This window comes from Eretmochelys imbricata, chromosome 2, assembly GCF_965152235.1.
Source record: "Eretmochelys imbricata isolate rEreImb1 chromosome 2, rEreImb1.hap1, whole genome shotgun sequence".
NCBI classification, from domain to species: domain Eukaryota; kingdom Metazoa; phylum Chordata; order Testudines; family Cheloniidae; genus Eretmochelys; species Eretmochelys imbricata.
The window spans coordinates 157,286,289-157,303,995 of NC_135573.1; the positions used below are offsets into that span (position 1 = coordinate 157,286,289).

The 17,707-nt window shown below is 37.5% G+C and overlaps 1 protein-coding gene across 6 annotated transcripts in view; it reads right to left on the minus strand.

Moving 5' to 3' along the window:
* The window catches only part of TRIP13 (thyroid hormone receptor interactor 13), a 44,524-nt gene that overhangs the window by 19,078 nt on the left and 7,739 nt on the right, over positions 1–17,707 (minus strand). For all 6 annotated transcript variants that reach the window (XR_013345247.1, XR_013345246.1, XM_077810889.1 and 3 more), the window contains exons 3-6: positions 16,919–17,084; positions 9,050–9,179; positions 7,235–7,290; positions 1,331–1,421 (exon numbers count right to left, since the gene is read on the minus strand). Coding sequence is in view for 4 of the 6 variants with exons in the window: in XM_077810889.1 (XP_077667015.1) it covers positions 1,331–1,421; positions 7,235–7,290; positions 9,050–9,179; positions 16,919–17,084 (443 nt within the window). In the remaining 2 variants the exon portion in view is untranslated. The remainder of the gene's footprint in view (positions 1–1,330; positions 1,422–7,234; positions 7,291–9,049; positions 9,180–16,918; positions 17,085–17,707) is intronic.

Sequence of the window (17,707 nt, forward strand, 5' to 3'; positions counted from 1 at the left end):
TCACAGAGCACTCTGCTCAGTGTCCAACTGATGACACACTGTGGGTTTGCCCTTCAGGCACTCCACCCCATCCAGGATAGCTGCCCAGATTTTCCAAGAATCCACCAACACAAACATGCTTAACCAGTCTGAGAAGTGTGAATATGCAAACCGTCAAAAAAGTTCATATGTGGACACTAACTTAATTGTGTTATTTGTAACCAGCTAAGATGACAATGCTTCCAATGGGTCACAAAGTCAATGTTGTAGTTGTAATGTGGCTACATTTAAAAAAACAAAAACAAAAAACCCACAACCTTCAGATTCTGATATTCTTTGCTTTTTTCCTATTCTAACATTAAACAAATCCATTATGACTCAAGTATTCCACGATATAAAGGATCTATTTCTATCTTCAGAATTGTTTTGAAGCTTTTAACAACATTTTATATTTAGACCTATAAATAAACCAAGAGGAGAAGAGAGCTCTCAATGTGCTCTATTTATTAGCAAATCTCATGGTAGCTCTATTAAGGTTAAGTGAATGTCCATTAATTAGCATTTCCATTAAGAACATCTATTGATCACAGAAGTTCATTCTGGACTGCCACTTGGTACATAATGGTTCAGTTGAAGTCATAATCCTGTTTATGGCATAATTCCTTCCAAAGCAACTAAGTGACGGTCCAAAAACCATCTTGTACAAGAAAACACCACAATAAGTATTCACTTAACAACTGAAAACATAATGGTTATTGTATTTGGAGGGAATTATACTGCTTAGTTTATTAAACAATTAATCAATTTAATCTGTTTAAAATTAGTTATCGCTTGGTTATTTCTCTGCTCCCTTGAGTTCCACTACATTCTTCCCAAAGAAGACTAGATACAGCTCCTAGAGAAACCCTGTCAATGCTGCTCCCTAATTATCCAGAGCAGTAGTTCTCAAACTTTTGTACTGGTGACACCTTTCACATAGCAAATCTCTGAGTGCGACCCCCCCTTATCAATTAAAAACACTTTTTAAAAAAACTTAACACCATTATAAATGCTGGAGGCAAAGCGGGGTTTGAGGTGGAGGCTGACAGCTCACGACCCCCCATGTAATAACCTTGCAACCCCCTGAGGGATCCCAACCCCCAGGTTGAGAACCCCTGATCCGGAGGGATCATCATTCAATGACAAAGCATTTCCTGCCACTGAGGGATTGCTTCCAGTGCTGGGAATATGGCAAGAGAACCAGTGGGAAAAGGAACCCACTCCTACCACACAGGAGTGCAGTACAGTTTAGTCAAGAGAATGGCTTCATTATCAATACATTTACTCTTTATTTAGAAGTTGTAAATTTTACCATGCAGCAAGACAACTCTGTTCCAGGATATCAGGTTGCTGTCAACATTTTTGTCAGAAAACAGTAAAGTTGTCATCACATAGTCAAGTAGCTAGTTCAAGAAGAGGAGGGAAAGAAGAACAGTTAACACACATACTATAACAAAATTATTAATGAGCGAACATAACACAACATCGGCATCACTACTATGAAGTGAATAGAACAAGGCAAATGTCTAGGCCCCATCGAAGCTGCATTTTTTGACCACCTCTACTTATCTTAGTACTATTAATTTTCCTTTTTTCTTCTTTTATATATTTTTCTCACTTCGATACAAACCATGGTTAAATGAGGTGTGAAAACATTTTTAAATTAAATTCTGGTCTGCTTTTGCTTCTCAAACTGACATTTACATTTAGTGCCTTTACTCTAGATAAAATAAGCATAGTTCCCTCTGAAAATATTTTTACCAATATTATTGGAAATTGCATAGACACAAATATTGGAAATGGATTTCCAATTACCAAAAGATCTCATAAGATATGCATTGAACCTGTGTTTAATTGGGGATATTGTTCTATACTGTCAAATTCGATATGAACTCTTTTTTTAAAACTACTTGCATCATACATTCTGAAAATGGGTTGCTGTCCAATCTATGTTTTAGATGAAAACTGGTCATTGTTCTTTTCGTATTTATGATTTAATTTTTGACACCAAAAACTGGATTTTGTTGCTGGTCTGGAATAATGACAAAGCTGCTTCAATCACATCCATATTATATTTACTTTCAGACGTTCTAGAAGATGTATATTTTTCTTCGTCATAATGCCTGATGCTATTTGACATTTAACCATATGCTGTATCTTCTGATATATACTGATAGTCCATCATATGTAAATACTTCCAGTCAAATTTTCTTTACATCCTATGGAACTGCTTATTTGCTACTGTAAGCAATTTGTAAATTGCTTTACTCAGGACATATGTAAATAGTAGGAATTCTCCAGACAAAAGAATGTTTGCTTCCCAAAAAGAATACTGTCCTCAGTTTTTAGTTTCCTGCTTGAAGGTAAGAGGTTGAACTTTATACTGACTTAATCGATAATTAGAATAGGAATACCCAATAGTATACTTTAATTTCTATATCTCAATTTCCGTTTATGTTAAATTTTCACCGAGAAGTCAATGTAACATTCCTGCAATATTGCACGCCATAAGTCCTGTAGGTATAGTCGTTATACAGAACAAAAAAGTTTATGTTGTACCAAAACTTTTTTTAAAAAAAAAAACTATGAGAACTTGAAAATGTTCTTAACACATATTACATATTAATTCTTGAGCTGTCTTTTCACTCTTGATTACATCCTCAATATTGTTATTCTGCAACAGTTCTCTTCGGGACTCCTTTTCTAAAATTGGAATGAGTGTGTGAACAGGAGTATCTATGAATTTCTGCAATTACACAGTAGTACTGTTTGTATTTTCCAGCTTTTCGAAGTGTTTTAGTTTTCTAACACTGAGAAGTAGTTTCAATTCATCTATCCGTAGTTTAAATAGGCATGTAAGTGAAAAGTAATATTTTTCTAATCGTTAAGTTTAGTTTGATGGTTATTATTTAGTGTCTCTCTTCTTACCAATAATAATGTATATTTATTTTTCAATATTCTGTTTGGTCCATGTGCCTATTGTTATTTTCAGTATACCAGTTTACAGTTCACCTACCATGCAATAGCCTAATTTTAATTTAGATTAAAAGTACGGTCATTTCAGAGGTGAATATCTATCACCAACAGGAAGTGCATGCAGTAGAGAAAAGCACTGGAGGGGTAGCCTGAATTGGGTCAAGGAGAAACCATAAGATTTTAGAATGAGTTTCACTCTGGATAAGAGGAACAATCAATTGATGACCCAATAGCAGAGAGAAGGGACATTACTTAAAGTGAACAAGCCACCAGAAGACTATTCTAAAAGACAGATAATACTTTTAATATGTTTATTGACGCTGTGCAGTTTCTAAATGAAACTGCATCAGGGCTTAAAGAACATTTCCACTTTTCCTCAGGAACTAAGACAATTTGAAATGTTATCAACATGCTGTTTTGTTATCCATGGACTAGCTCACTTAATTATGAAAATATTTAAGTTTTTCTTTTTCTTTGAAAGTATTAATAAGAAACATTTTTTAAAAAAGTGATTAACTTAGCGCCAATAATTCTATAGTTAAACATCTAATCGTTACCATGTTCTCAATGAGCATGCTCTGTAGCGCAGGGTTTTGTCGTTTTACAAGCTTCTGATGAAACATGGGACCTTCGTAATGGGGCAATTGCTTGTGTGGAGCTCTGCTATTCTAAGCACCTCTCTCAGATACTGGGAGCCCATTAAAAGGTAGGAGTGTATTACCGTGGGACACATTTTGCATTATTTTGGTGAACACTAATGGTGTGACTTACTTGACAACCCTCACGACAAACCAGACATTTGTCACACAGAGCGCCATCCTCAATAATGGACGTTTATTGCAATTTTCAACTCCTCCCTAAAGTTGATTTTTCATGAGATAAGATGGGGAACCAAGAGGCTGAAAACTGCACTCAAAGTCTCTTGTTACTAAGCCAGCCTATGAGTGTCAAATTTCCACTGTTTTTCCAGTTCACCCTCTAGAAAAACAGGAAAAATTAGTCACATTCTATGTCTCCCATAAGATAAGTTGCAAACCTTTCAATGGCCTAGAGGGCATTAACAGTTTTATATGAAGTTATATTTTCAACCCCTTCCTAACCCAGTCTTGCCCCATGTTGTTTTTCATTAGTATGGACTGGCTTGAACAGGACAAGTAGAGGGAGAAGATTTAAAGTCCCCTGAAAAGTGGAGTTATGAGCTATGTTACCAAAGCAGCCCTGGCATCTGCTAAAATCTCTGTTTTGTTTGAGAGCAATACAATAAGGAAAGTTCATCAGACCACTTGTTCTGTGCTGAGTTTATGGGAAAGCAGGGGTTGTGTTTTATTATAGGGGAACGAGTTAAAAAGCAAGCACACTAGGAGGTAAGGTATACTGCCCTATGGCTGACCCGAAGACATAGGCTCTTCTAACCTGGACTCATCAGTACAATGGCCATCAGCCTTCCCTACCCTCTCACCCCAACTGAAGATTACTTCTAAATAGCATAGCTACTAGGGAGATCAAACAATTAAACAAAAACCAATTACAATTAAAAAAAATTGCACTGTTAAACAATAATAGAATATCATTTATTTAAATATTTTGGATCTTTTCTATATTTTCAAATATATTGATTTCAATTATAACACAGAATACAAAGTGTGCAGTGCTCACTTTATTTTTAATACAAGTATTTGCACTGTAAAAACCAAAAGCAATAATATTTTTCAATTCACCTAATACAAGTACTGTAGTGAAATCTCTATCATGAAAGTTGAACTTACAAATGTAGAATTATGTACAAAAAAACGCATTCAAAAATAAAACAATGTAAAATTGTAAAGCCTGCAAGTCCACTCAGTCCTACTTCTTGTTCAGCCAATTGCTCAGACAAACAAGTTTGTTTACAATTGCAGGAGATAATGCTGCCTGCTTCTTGTTCACAATGTCATCTGAAAGTGAAAACAAGCATTCTCATGGCACTGTTGCAGCTGGCGTTGCAAGATATTTGCGTGCCAGATGAGCTAAAGATTCATATGCCTCTTCATGCTTCAACCACCATTCCATGCTGATGACAGGTTCTGCTTGATAACAATCCAAAACAGTGTGGGCCGACGCACGTTCATTTTCATATCTGAATTAGATATCACCAGCAGAAGGCTGATTTTCTTTTTTGGTGGTTTGACTTCTGTAGTTTCTGCATCAGAGTGTTGCTCTTTTAAGACTTCTGAAAGCATGCTCCACACCTTATCCTTCTCAGATTTTGGAAGGCACTTCAGATTCTTAAACCCTGGGTCGAGTGCTGTAACTATCTTTAGAAATCTCACATTGGTACTTTTGTTGCATTTTGTCAAATCTGCAGTGAGCATTCTTAAAAACGAACAACATATGCTGATTATCATCCAAGATTGCTAGAACATGAAATATTTGGCAGAATGCAGGTAAAACAGAGCAGGGGACATACAATTCTCCCCCAAAGAGTTCAGTCACAAATTTAATTAACACATTTTTTTAACAACCGTCATCAACATGGAAGCATGTCCTCTGGAATTGTGGCCGAAGCATGAAGGGGCATATGAATGTTTTGCATATCAGGCACGTAAGTCCCTTGCAATGTCGGCTGCAACAGTGCCATGCAAATGCCTGTTCTCACTTTATAGTGACATTGTACATAAGAGGGCAGCATTATCTCCTGTAAATAGAAACAAATTGTTTTAGCAATCGGCTGAAAAAGAAGTAGGACTGAGTGGACTTGTGGGCTTTGAAGTTTGACAGTATTTTGGTTTTGAGTGCAGTTATGTAACCAAAAAAAGAAAAAAAAAAATCTACATTTTAAGCTGCACTTTCACGACAAAGACATTGCACTACAGTACTTGTATGAAGTGAATTGAAAAATACTATTTCTTTTATTTATCATTTTACGGTGCAAATATTTGTACTAAAAAATACACATTTTGAATTCAGTTACAATACAGAATATAATATATATGAAAATGTAGAAAAACATCCAAAATAGTTAATAAATTTCTATTGTTTAACAGTGCAATTAAAACTGCAATTAATTTTTTTGAGTTAACCACACGAGTTAACTGCGATTAATCGACAGCCCTAATAGCTACTAACTCTGCTCTAAGAGCTTCTCCCTTGTAAGATCTTTTATTTCATTACTGGAGATGTTGCTGCTCCAGCAGACTTCAGTTCCTACAACAGACATTCATGGTCGGGGGACCATTAATGAAGAAATGCATTAGAGAATAAGCATGTAGATGCCTTAATTCTGGCCTACACCTAAAATTTAGGTCAAACTAACAACATCGTTCAAGGGCTTTGAATAATTTCACACCTTTTGCAACAAAGTTAGGTTGACCTAACCCCCACTGTAGACACAATTAGGTCAATGGAAGAATTCTGAGTTTCTTAAGGCTGTGTTTTTTCCGCTAGAGGAGTTTAAAAAATGTTTGACGATCATTTTTTGAAGTCTGAGCTTTAAATAGATACTATGACAGTGTATCATCATCATGAAATGTTATGGAAAAGTCAGTTGGGCTATGTATTTTCTGTAACATTTACATGAGAACATCACTAAACTTTGCAGACTAAATTCAAACTACAAATGGTAAAATCAATGAGTTTTAGTCCTGCTTTCACCCAAGATCTGAATACAACTCCAACAATGAAGCCAAACAATGGAGCAGTTACTATAGTCCACAATACAGCTTCCAGGAATATGCTAAGTCACAATCCCTCAGGATCTCCTTTCATTCACATAAAATGTAAAACAAAAAGTTTTATTTTGTATGAAGTGTTATGGACAAAACTTGAGTTTGGGTCCTGGAAATAAAGTAATTTATGCTGGGTGCCTATTTTTCAGAAATTGAGAGTACCTACCACTTTGCAGAAGTCAATGCAAGAGCGCAGGGCTGCTAAAAAACAACTCTTATTTGGGTGTATCATTTAATATACCCATTTTCGTCTATTTTTATCCAGAGATTACCAGAACGTTTTGTTGTGTAAAATATATAAACAAACAAAAAATAAATCTCATTTTGCTAAGTTTTGTCTTTGTTTTAGCTGACTAGAAATATACTAAGAAGGTAAGCATATTTCTCCTCAAACACAAAAGTTTAATAAGGCTTTATACAATTCCATGTAAAATAAGTTTCATTTCTGAAGACTGTTTCTCCCCAAGCTGCAGCTCTTTCTATAGGTTACCTGTCAAGACCTCCTTGCCCACAGAGTGGTCAATCATTCAACTTACATGCGATTTTACTTCAGTGTCATATACAAGGCTCTCCCAAAGACCATGGAATTCAACTGCAAAACAATATTATAGCCATTATATATGATTCTATTTCATTAATAATTAAGAACTCTCAGTTAAACCCAGCAATCTGTTATCTAACAGTACATTGTAATGCGGACAGATTTTCAGCAATAAGAAAAATGCTTAACCATAATTAGAGATATGGAACAACCAGCAGGCAGTTATGAACGATAAAAATTAACCTACATTAATTTTGTTGCCCTGAAAGGAAAGTTCTTTACTCATTAGTGAATCAGACAGTTTTACAACTTCTACCGCATAACGCTATTTGTTCAACAACTGTAAGTATGGGTTAAATTATTTCCTGGTTTCAACTTCCAGTAACATTTACCTATAGGCAGGAAAAAAATTAATTGAATAGAATTTATTCCCAATCATTTTATTTTCCATGTTAACAATGTCAAAGCGAGATGTCAAGTTTGCTAAGAGTAAAATCTATTGGAAGCCAGGACATTTGTTTCTTAAAAAAAGCCAGTTTTACAATTCAATTTGTTTACAAGACTATTGTCGGCATGTAAGAGAGAAAGGCACAAAAAACAAGGAGTTGTAGAAAATAAGTGAAAAATCAACTGCTTGATTTTGGTTTGTATTTATGTGGTGTTTTTTTAAATAGGAAAATTAAAATCTTATAAATAAAAGTTTCAGAGCTTTCAGAAAGGAAACTAAAAGGTTTTAAAAGCAGAGTTTCCTCTTAATCATAGCAGGAGATCTTCATAGGTAGGAACTGAAAGCTAAGAAGGTGACTGGGAAAGAACCACCCTAATATATTACCATACATGGCAAAATGATGCCAAAATGAACAGCCACCTTCCCATCCATAACCCTTCCCAAGAAGTGGAGCTGGAACTATGTGGTGTACTCAGGTTTTCCACAGGATTGGTCAAAGGGAGAGTATGCCATGGAACTCGTCTCCCCCAACCCACGAGTGCCCAATCTGGTTCCCCGGAAGTCATGGTAGTAGCAGAGAGGATCAGGCCCTATTTCAATACATCCGGGGCAAATCTTGTTCCTGTTTTGCGAACAAGGCCCCTACACTCCTCTCCTCCTCCCAGTTTTATTTTTTTTCCCTTCTTAAATGAATGACTTGACAAGATGGGATAATAACTGTCTGATCCAATTACTGGCCCTGATCCTCACTTTTCCAGAGTAAGAATTCAATGAATTACTGCTTTTCAGTAATTTGGATGACTGTCAGAACTCTCCAACAGATCTTGAAAATATGGCATATTTTCATTAAGCCTGCCATCCTGAGAGCCCTTAATTATACCACCATTTAATATTGTCTATGCCCACTATATACAGTGAGACAAGAGTGAGCATACATAAGATTATATTAAGTGTATGAGCAAGAATAGGTGCCCCAAAGTTAATTAGAATGTACTACAAGTACCAGAGCAGAAGGCTTTTAGTTTGTGAAATGTTCTTGTAAAATAAGCATTCATTTAGACCATGCATTTTCACTCATGGCCACAAAAACACTTACTTCCTCCACCTCCTAGTACTTCAAAATTGTGTGCCATATCCCAGAATCTTTTGCATTGTTTCAGTCAAAAAAAGAGATGACTAACAAAAATATTTGTTAATTCATTGCTTCCTCACACCTGTTGGGAACCAAGCTTCATCCCATACACAGATTAACTTTAACAAGCAGCCCTATAGCTACAGCCAAACAACCATGGCCCCTCCCATTCACAGATTTTCCTCTGGACCTCCCACTGACCATCCCAGCTGGCTACCAAAGAAGAGTACCTGTAGGCAGCACCCAGTGGTTGGCTGCAACAATGTTCTCATTCTCTTCCTCTAGATTTTCAGTGCTTGGTCCTTCGTCATTCAGATGAAAAATATGAATGGAGAGATTGCATTTGCTCAAGTTAATGGGCTACAATGGATAGAAAAAAAGTCAGCTTTAATAAGTTGATAAAATAAATAAATAAGTTGATAAGTCAGTCAAATAACTCATTTTGGTAGTTTGTATTAAATAAGCTTTCTTTTTAGCACAAGTTTAAGAATTAGGCTAAAAACAGAAGCAATCTGAGGTTTTGGGTAAAGAGCTATGTATTTTTAGAACCAGTGATTGAATTTTAGTCCAATTATTCCCCCCCACACTAATAAATCATACTGAGAAGGCGATGGTATTCAGGCACCTTCTGTGCATCTTACATTATTTCAATTCATTTGGTTGTTTTGAATGTAGTAGATGGGAGACTGAACGTTCCACATTTCTACTATGTATCAGAGTAACTAGAAGCTGCAGAGCTCTCTGGAACAAAAATATTAGGATGTCTATTGCCCGCGAACCTCTTCTAAATATTCATTCAGCTCTTCAATGAGCTCATCAAGAAGTGGCCTGCCTGAAGAAAATCAAAATCAATCAATCTCCACCTGAATTTTGAAGTTTACTTTTGGGGGATTTATGTGGTTGGGCATTTTACTGGCCCAATTGTCCAATCAAATATTGATTAAATATGGTCAAAATAAAAAATGGTCAAATATGTATCAAAGCACTAATTTATTAGAACAATAGTAACAAAAAAAGATTGTTAACAATAGGCTTACCCTTAGATAGATACTTATGCCCAATTACAAAAACTTAATTCAGTTATTTTAACTAAGAAAAATGTGAAAATTAAATGAAGTTCAATAATTACCTTTTTTAACAATGTTAGGTTAACATTTAAATGTGAACTTTATTCAAGACTTAACAGTTACAAGAGAAAAAATGAAATTAAACAGAAAAACTCACAGAAGTTATTTAATAAACTTATGTTAGGTAGGCAGTGTGATGGGTTGGATCACAGAAACCCCCTTGGGGCTGCCACCTGATGTGCCAAGACTACTTGTGCTCCTGCTTTCTTGCCCTGGCACCTTAGGGCTTCAGTGCCCTGCCTGGTTTGAGCCAGACCTGCTAGCCTGCTGCAAACCCAGACCGGTCTGAACCACGTCCCACCAACTGCAAGCTTAACTGAGAGCAGCTTACAGAAGTGTTCCTGTCTTTAACACTCAGATGCCCAACTCCCAGTGGGGTCCAAACCCCAAATAAATCTGTTTGACCCTGTATAAGCGTTATACAGGGTAAACTCAAATTGTTCGCCCTCTATAACATTGATAGAGAGATATGCACAGCTGTTTCCCCCCCCCAGGTATCAATACATACTCTGGGTTAATTAAAAAGTGATTTTATTATATATAGAAAGTAGGATTTAAGTGGTTCCAAGTAGCAACAAACAGAACAAAGTGAACTACCAAGCAAAATAAAATAAAACACGCAAGTAAGTTTAGTACAGTAATAAAACTGAATACAGAAAATCCTCACTCAGTAAGCTCTCTTACAGTCTAGTCTTCTTCTAGTCTGGGTCCAGCAATCACTCACACCCCCTGTAGTTAAATGTAGTTCCAGTTTCTTTCAGGTATCTTTGGGGGTGGAGAGGCTCTCTCTTTAGCCAGCTGAAGACAAAATGGAGGGCTCTCCCAGGGATTTAAATAGACTCTCTCTTGTGGGTGGAGACCCCCTCCTCTCTCCTATGCAAAGTCCAGCTACAAAATGGAGTTTTGGAGTCACCTGGGCAAGTCACATGTCCATGCATGGCTGAGTTCCTTACCAGCCAAACCACATTCCTGGGAAAGCTCAGATATGGATTGGCTTCTCCAAGTTCAGTGTTGGCTTAAGGGCTTCTTGATTGGGCACTTACTAAGAATAGTCTTTTCTCAGGAAGCTGACCAACTGCTTCACTAAAACCTACTCAGAATCAAACAAGTATGCAGCCAATATTCATAACTTCTAATACAAAAATGATACATATATATAAATAGGATTGATAGATTCAGTATATCATTACCTTTACAGAGATATGTTACATGGCATATGTAGCATAAAACACACTCTAGTTATGCCATATATACATTCATAAGTATATTTCCATAAAGCCATATGGGGGGGGCACAGTCACAGGCAGCATCTCGCTTTACATTATCTTTTTCTTTATCAGCTTCAACTACTTCATCTATATCTTTGTCGTCGTCACCAAATTCATCAGTATCTCCCTCTTCTTCTTAATCTGATGAATACTCACTAAATTTTTCACCTGCAATTTTCTTCTCTAATCTTAGAGACAGTCACTAGCTTCCCAGCAGTGGAAGTCTTCGGTCTATTTCTGATTGGACCATTCCCCAAGCTGACCAATTTTATTTAGTGCACAGAAGTGATGGAAATTTTGCCATTGTAACTACAGTGCAAGGACAACGCTTTCCATCATGATAAAGCAAGCGGTTTTGTACTCTGCAAACTCGTATTTTACTCTACATTGTTTTATGACTGAACAGGCTGCTTCTTGCTTTATAATTTGCTACCTCTGTCAGATTTGTTCATTTGTATATCCCTTAAAATTTGCAACAGCCACTATGAGTTCACAAGCCGAATCAAATTAGTTATCAGAAAGGTCCGGGCTCAAGAATGTAGGCAGCACTGATGTGTGGGAGCGATCACTTGATTTTTCCATGGTATTATTTTGTCCATTATCTTTCTCATCAGCTTTTGCAAATGGATTGTATTCAGCCTTTTCACAAATGTTTCTTAGTATTTAGGAACTCGTTCTTGGCATCAGACAATGTAGAATTATCACTTTCCACATTCTGAAAAGACTGAACTATAGTTTCAAGTAGTGAAATGAATTTTGCACCCAAAGACAGCAATCAAGAATATCAGTGAAGATTACTTAGGGGCAACACCTGGCCACCTCTTCTTCAACAGCAGCTGACTGAAGAGCCTTGTTGCATATCTGAAGATTTTTGCATATCTTTAAAGATCTCTGAAGATATTTAATGGAAGATGCCCATCAAGTATAATGAGGCTTACTCAGTGTGGATGAAGCCAAGTGCTGTGCCAAATGATGCTGAAAAATGGTTCTTGGGACTTCTTTGTTTTTGAAAAACTTGACAATGCTTTTCATTTTTCACATGATGAGAAAGTTGTCAGGTCTCCAACATCACCAATATAAAGCTGCATCATATGGGCAGCATATCCATATACAGACAGGGTGGCTATTCATTCATCAACACACACCAAGCAGCTTTCATATTAGCTGTATTGTCAGTCAACCAAAATAATCCTCCCAGGACCCATTCATTGTTTACATTTTTAAGCAGGTCAGCAATATATTGGGCTGTGTGGTAATGCTCAATTGTGCATTGGAATAAAACACTAGTTATAGAGTTGTTCCCATGACATTGATAACACCCTCATTATGAGCATCGCTCCATTCATCAGACAATAGAGACACATGAGGAGTTTACATAAGAAGAACACACCAACTCTCTTTCATGGCATCTGCTTCAGCATTCAGAAGACTTTCTGCAAGCTGTTTCCTATTCAGCCCTTTATAAATTGGCTATGATTTATAAAAAAATTCTAGCATATATGGATTTTTAATTATATGAAATAATGTACTGCTAGCATAAATACTGCTAGCAAACGTATGGTCAAGTTTTTTTTTCTGACCATGATATTCTATCCTCAATCCTCTTTCATCAAATGAGTTTGATTAACATCTGAAGACTTTCAGTAAGTAGGAGTTTTCAATGCTGAAGCAGATAGAGTACCAAAATTCTTATTAGAAGATAAAGAAATGTAATTAGTGAGATGAATGGCAGTGAAAGTAAAACTACCTTCATCAAAAAAATTCTATGCTTCCTGACGATGTCGCCAAAGAAAGCAGAATTCAGAGAATTTTTTTTTTTTTTTTTTAAACCAGACCAGTTTTCCCTTTCCTGCTGTTTGACTGCAATAATCTATCTTTGACAGTAGCTGGACATCACAACCATTTCATCTATGTGTCACATACTCAAAAGAAAAGAACCTGCTCTTCGCTTTAACAGTTTTTCCACATTCACGTATAGTAAAAAATTGCCATAAAAGTGATTTTGGCTTTCCCTAACTCTGCATAATTTATTATGGTCCCTTTTATTAATGGATTACTACTTATGGAATGCTCTCTAGGTTATGAAGTATCTCTTTTATTTCCATCAATCAGTGGCCATTCAGTTCTATTTCTAACTGCTGCTGTTCGAGAAGATTCCAGCCAATCAAAATATTTTTGGACATGTTGCCCTCTTCCTCCCAGGACCCATACAGACTCCCAAGTCTCACGGATGAGGAGGGGCTTTGGCAGCCCCTCCTCCCTGCATCAAACACAATGGACTCATAAATAGCACAAGGAGGGGGAACAGAAGAGTCAGGGAGGGACCGCTACAGAGAAATGATGTCACACACATCATTAGCATAGAACTTTTAATATTATCAGCAAGGTTTGGCTGGTAATACATGTGGGGAGAGGTTATGAGAGGGATGTTTGAGAGGGGGTTTATTTACGTGGGCATTAAATGTGGGTTGTTTGTTTTGTTGAGGGTGGGGGAAGTATGGAAGGAGTTAGCAGCCACGATACTTTTGTTTGTTAAGAGAGAGGCTTACTGGCTGTGCATCTTTTCTCTGCGTTTGGGGGAAGAGGTTTAACCACCATGAACCCTCCTCTCCCTCTACCACTTCCTTCTGAGTTAATTGCGGTATGTTTGTCTAGTCAGTTTAGACTATAAGCTCTTCACAGCAGGGACCACAACTTTTAAACTTCTTTAATGTGCTTTTTAAACCACCAAGTACATTGAGGACCTGTATACAAATATATGCAAATTTACAATGTTTGTTCTAGAACAGTGATACTCAGACCTGAGTTGTTCAGGAGCCAAATTAGCTACCAGCACTATCCAAAAGAGCCACAGTAGCGTGAATGTCAGGGGAAATATTTGGTTTATATTATTCTCACAGCAAATAAGTTAATAACTTAGTGCAAGCTGATAACTTAATTGCTTAGTAACATAGTAAAAGCATCCTGGTTGGTTAATAATTAAAATCACAGAGAATATTAATATTGTGCTGCAAAGAGCTGCAGGAGACAGTTGGAGTATCACTGTTCTAGAAGATTCCAGCCAATCAAGATGCTCAACTTTCAATTAGCTCACCTTTTTCCCCAACAGATGCTATTAATATGTAGTAAAGTGAGTGATCAAGACATAGAAGTACACTTGCAAACAGATGGTACCATGATGAAATCAAAAAAGGTACGACAAGGCCTACATTAGAGTAGTCTTGCTGAACATACAGCAATATCTGACCGTGGTCAAATAGGCAGTCACTTGACCAGCTTACCAAGCCCAGGGTTTTTAGTTTATTTTCCAGTTTAAACCCTTAAACTACTGCAGCTAATTATAAATCACAGACACTAGGAAAAACATGAAAAAGTAAAACACTGAAAGTAAATTCACCAGTTGCTCCCCCTACCCCTTTACACTGTTTGCAAAGCTAGATGCACTTCCCTTCAATTCTTGGCAAATTATTTCTTAGTAAAATCCCACTTGGTTATTAGTCTTTAATTTTGGTGCAACTTTACTGCACAGAGAAACAAACTTTTTGAAATGCTAAAGGGGAGCTGTGACAGAAGTGGAACTACTATGTAATAATCTGTAACAATTCTATGAACATTAAATGAACAGTTATTCTATATTGGAAAAAGAAAAGGAGTACTTGTGGCACCTTAGAGACTAACCAATTTATTTGAGCATGAGCTTTATATTGTGTTATACAACTTCCTAGGTGTGGGGTGAGAGCATTGTGTGTGGGACAATCTGGGTGCAGGCAGCTCGGGGGTGGAGGGGGCGGTCTAGGTGTGGGGGGGATCTGGATGCACAGAGGCTTGTTGGGGGGGGGGGGAGGAGTATGGGGTTCCAGGTACAGGGGCAATGGGACTCTGCAGGGGCTCCAGGTGAAAATGGTTGGGGCTCAGCAGAGGGATATGAGTGTCGGGGGGGGTCTCGGTGCACCTACTTGGGGAGGTGGGGTCTGGATGTGTGGGCTTAGAGTGGTGCAAAGGGTGAGGGGGGGTTGAGTGTAGGGAGCTCAGTGAGCGGTGGTCTGGGTGCAGGGGTGAGGATCCGGAGGCAGGGGGTCTGGTGGACTAAGGGGTTTCTGGGTGTACAGGGTGAGGCGTGGCAGGGTTGTCTGGGTATAGAAGGTCAGGATGTATGGGGGATGGGCCAATGGGGGAGCAGCTCCCTGTACAGTGACCCCTCCCCTCCACAGCTGAGGAGCAATGGGGGCAGGAAGCAGGGGAGGACGCTGAGGCTCCCAGAAGCAGCCGCCATGTCAGGGGGCTCTGCACAGTGCCTGCTGATGCCACCCCCACAGCTCCTATTAGCCACGGTTCCCAACTAATGGAAGCTGCCAAGCCAGCACTGGGGCGGGGGCAGCATGTGGAGCTTCCGTGATCGCCCCTGCTCTTAGGGGCCACAGGGACAAGTCGGTCGCTTCTGGGAACTGACCGGACTTTTAATGGCCTGGCAACCCCAGCTTCCCCACACAGAGGGACGAGCCAGCACTCGCAGCTCCTGCACCACAGGGGGACGAGCCTCGGGGCTTCTGGCTCGCAGCACAGAGACTTGCCGTGGGCCAGATGAAATGAAGCAGGGGATCTAATCCAGCCCGTGGGCTGTAGGTTCCCCACTCCTGACTTAAATATTAAAATTTATACAGATGACATTTTAAAAAGTCTAAAGAGTCTTAAATGGAGGAGACTCCCCAAGCAGAGTGGGTGTCTCATACGCTCCAGCAGGATGGTTAGACTCCTTGGAAGATTTATACTACCTATCGTAATCATGAATAGTCTTGTTTATATACATGTCTACTCTTTTGAATCCTCATCACATTTTACCCTCAACAACATCCTATGGAAATAAGTTATACAGGTTAAATACCTATTGCATAAAAAGTATTTCCATTTACCAGTTTTAAATTTGGCAGCCTTTTAATTTTTGCTAGTGTTCCATTGTTCTAGTATTATGTGACAGGGTAAATATAGTTTTGCCTATTGAAATCAGACACATTTTGTCTGTCACCTGAAGAATCATACTACTTTTCTGGTCAATTCATGAAAGAATCAGACACACAGAATTAAATTTGGAAAACAGGTTGTAAGTGTGGGTATTTTCAGGATTTGTTACTACATTTTTTACTACACATTTATTTTTATTACACCATATTTTTCCCCATCTTTTTGCTCCAATGAAAGTGTTGAAAACAGCTGTGCCATGCAACACTTATATTTTGTGTTACATAGCAAAAGAGATAGATTAGTTTAATTGAAAATATGAGCGCTTGATACTGCATCACCAGGAGATGAACTAAAATGTGTGGTTTTCGGCTAGTTTATCTCAATGTCTGTCTTTTGCCTGTTGATATACACATCCTATGTAAAAACAGCACACACACTTGTTTGCCTCATTGTGAAGAAGAAAAGAAACAATTCTCGGAAATTTGTATCCATCTTTTGAGGTGCAGTGATTGCTGCTGTACTGGTTCCTGACTTACGTTTTACACATGCAAGACTATGACCATTTTGAAAGAAACAAAAATAAAACATACAATATGAGAAATAATTGACTGAAAATACAGGAGGCTAAAAGCTAAGAGTAAGGTTGATTAAACAGATTACTATAATTTAATCTGATTTAATAGCAAATTGAAAACATTTTTCTATAAAAATCTTATCCTTTTTATCTTTACAAAAATTTGGTTACCTGTCTCTCTTTCAGTTTTAGCTCTGTGTCCACAATTGACACTGACTGCACATTGTTGTTCAGAAAACCATCATCAAACTCAGTCCATGTGTAATCACCGAAAACGATGTTATGTCTGTTTAGCAGCTTTAAGACACTCAGCCTGATATCTTCTTTCTTTGAGGTGCTAATAAGAGAGAAGCAACATTATTTATTAAGCACCAGTGATATGCCTGGCAGCATGCAAGGTTAATACACCTACAAAGAGATTTTATTGTTTTTTTTTTTTTTTAAAAGGTCTTTCCCCAAAAGGGCTTATAAACAGAACATGGAAAATACTGACTTTTTCTAGGATAAGAAGTGTACTAATTACGATTATCAATTAATCACAGTTAACTCACACGATTAACTAAAAAAATTAATTGCGATTAATTGTACTGTTAAATAGAATGCCAATTGAAATTTATTAAATATTTTCAGATGTTTTTCTACATTTTCAAATATATTGATTTCTATTACAACACAGAATACCAACGAACACTGCTCACCATATATTATTACAAATATTTGCACTGCAAAAATAAAAGAAATAGTATTTTTCAGTTCACCTCATACAAGTACTGTAGTGCAATCTCTATCATAAAAGTGCAATTTACAAACGTAGATTTTGTTACATAACTGCTCTCACAAACAAAACAATGTAAAACTTTAGAGCCTACAAGTCCACTCAGTCTTACTTCTTATTCAGCCAATCGCTAAGAGAAACAAGTTTGTTTACATTTATGGGAGATAATGTTGCTGGCTTCTTAT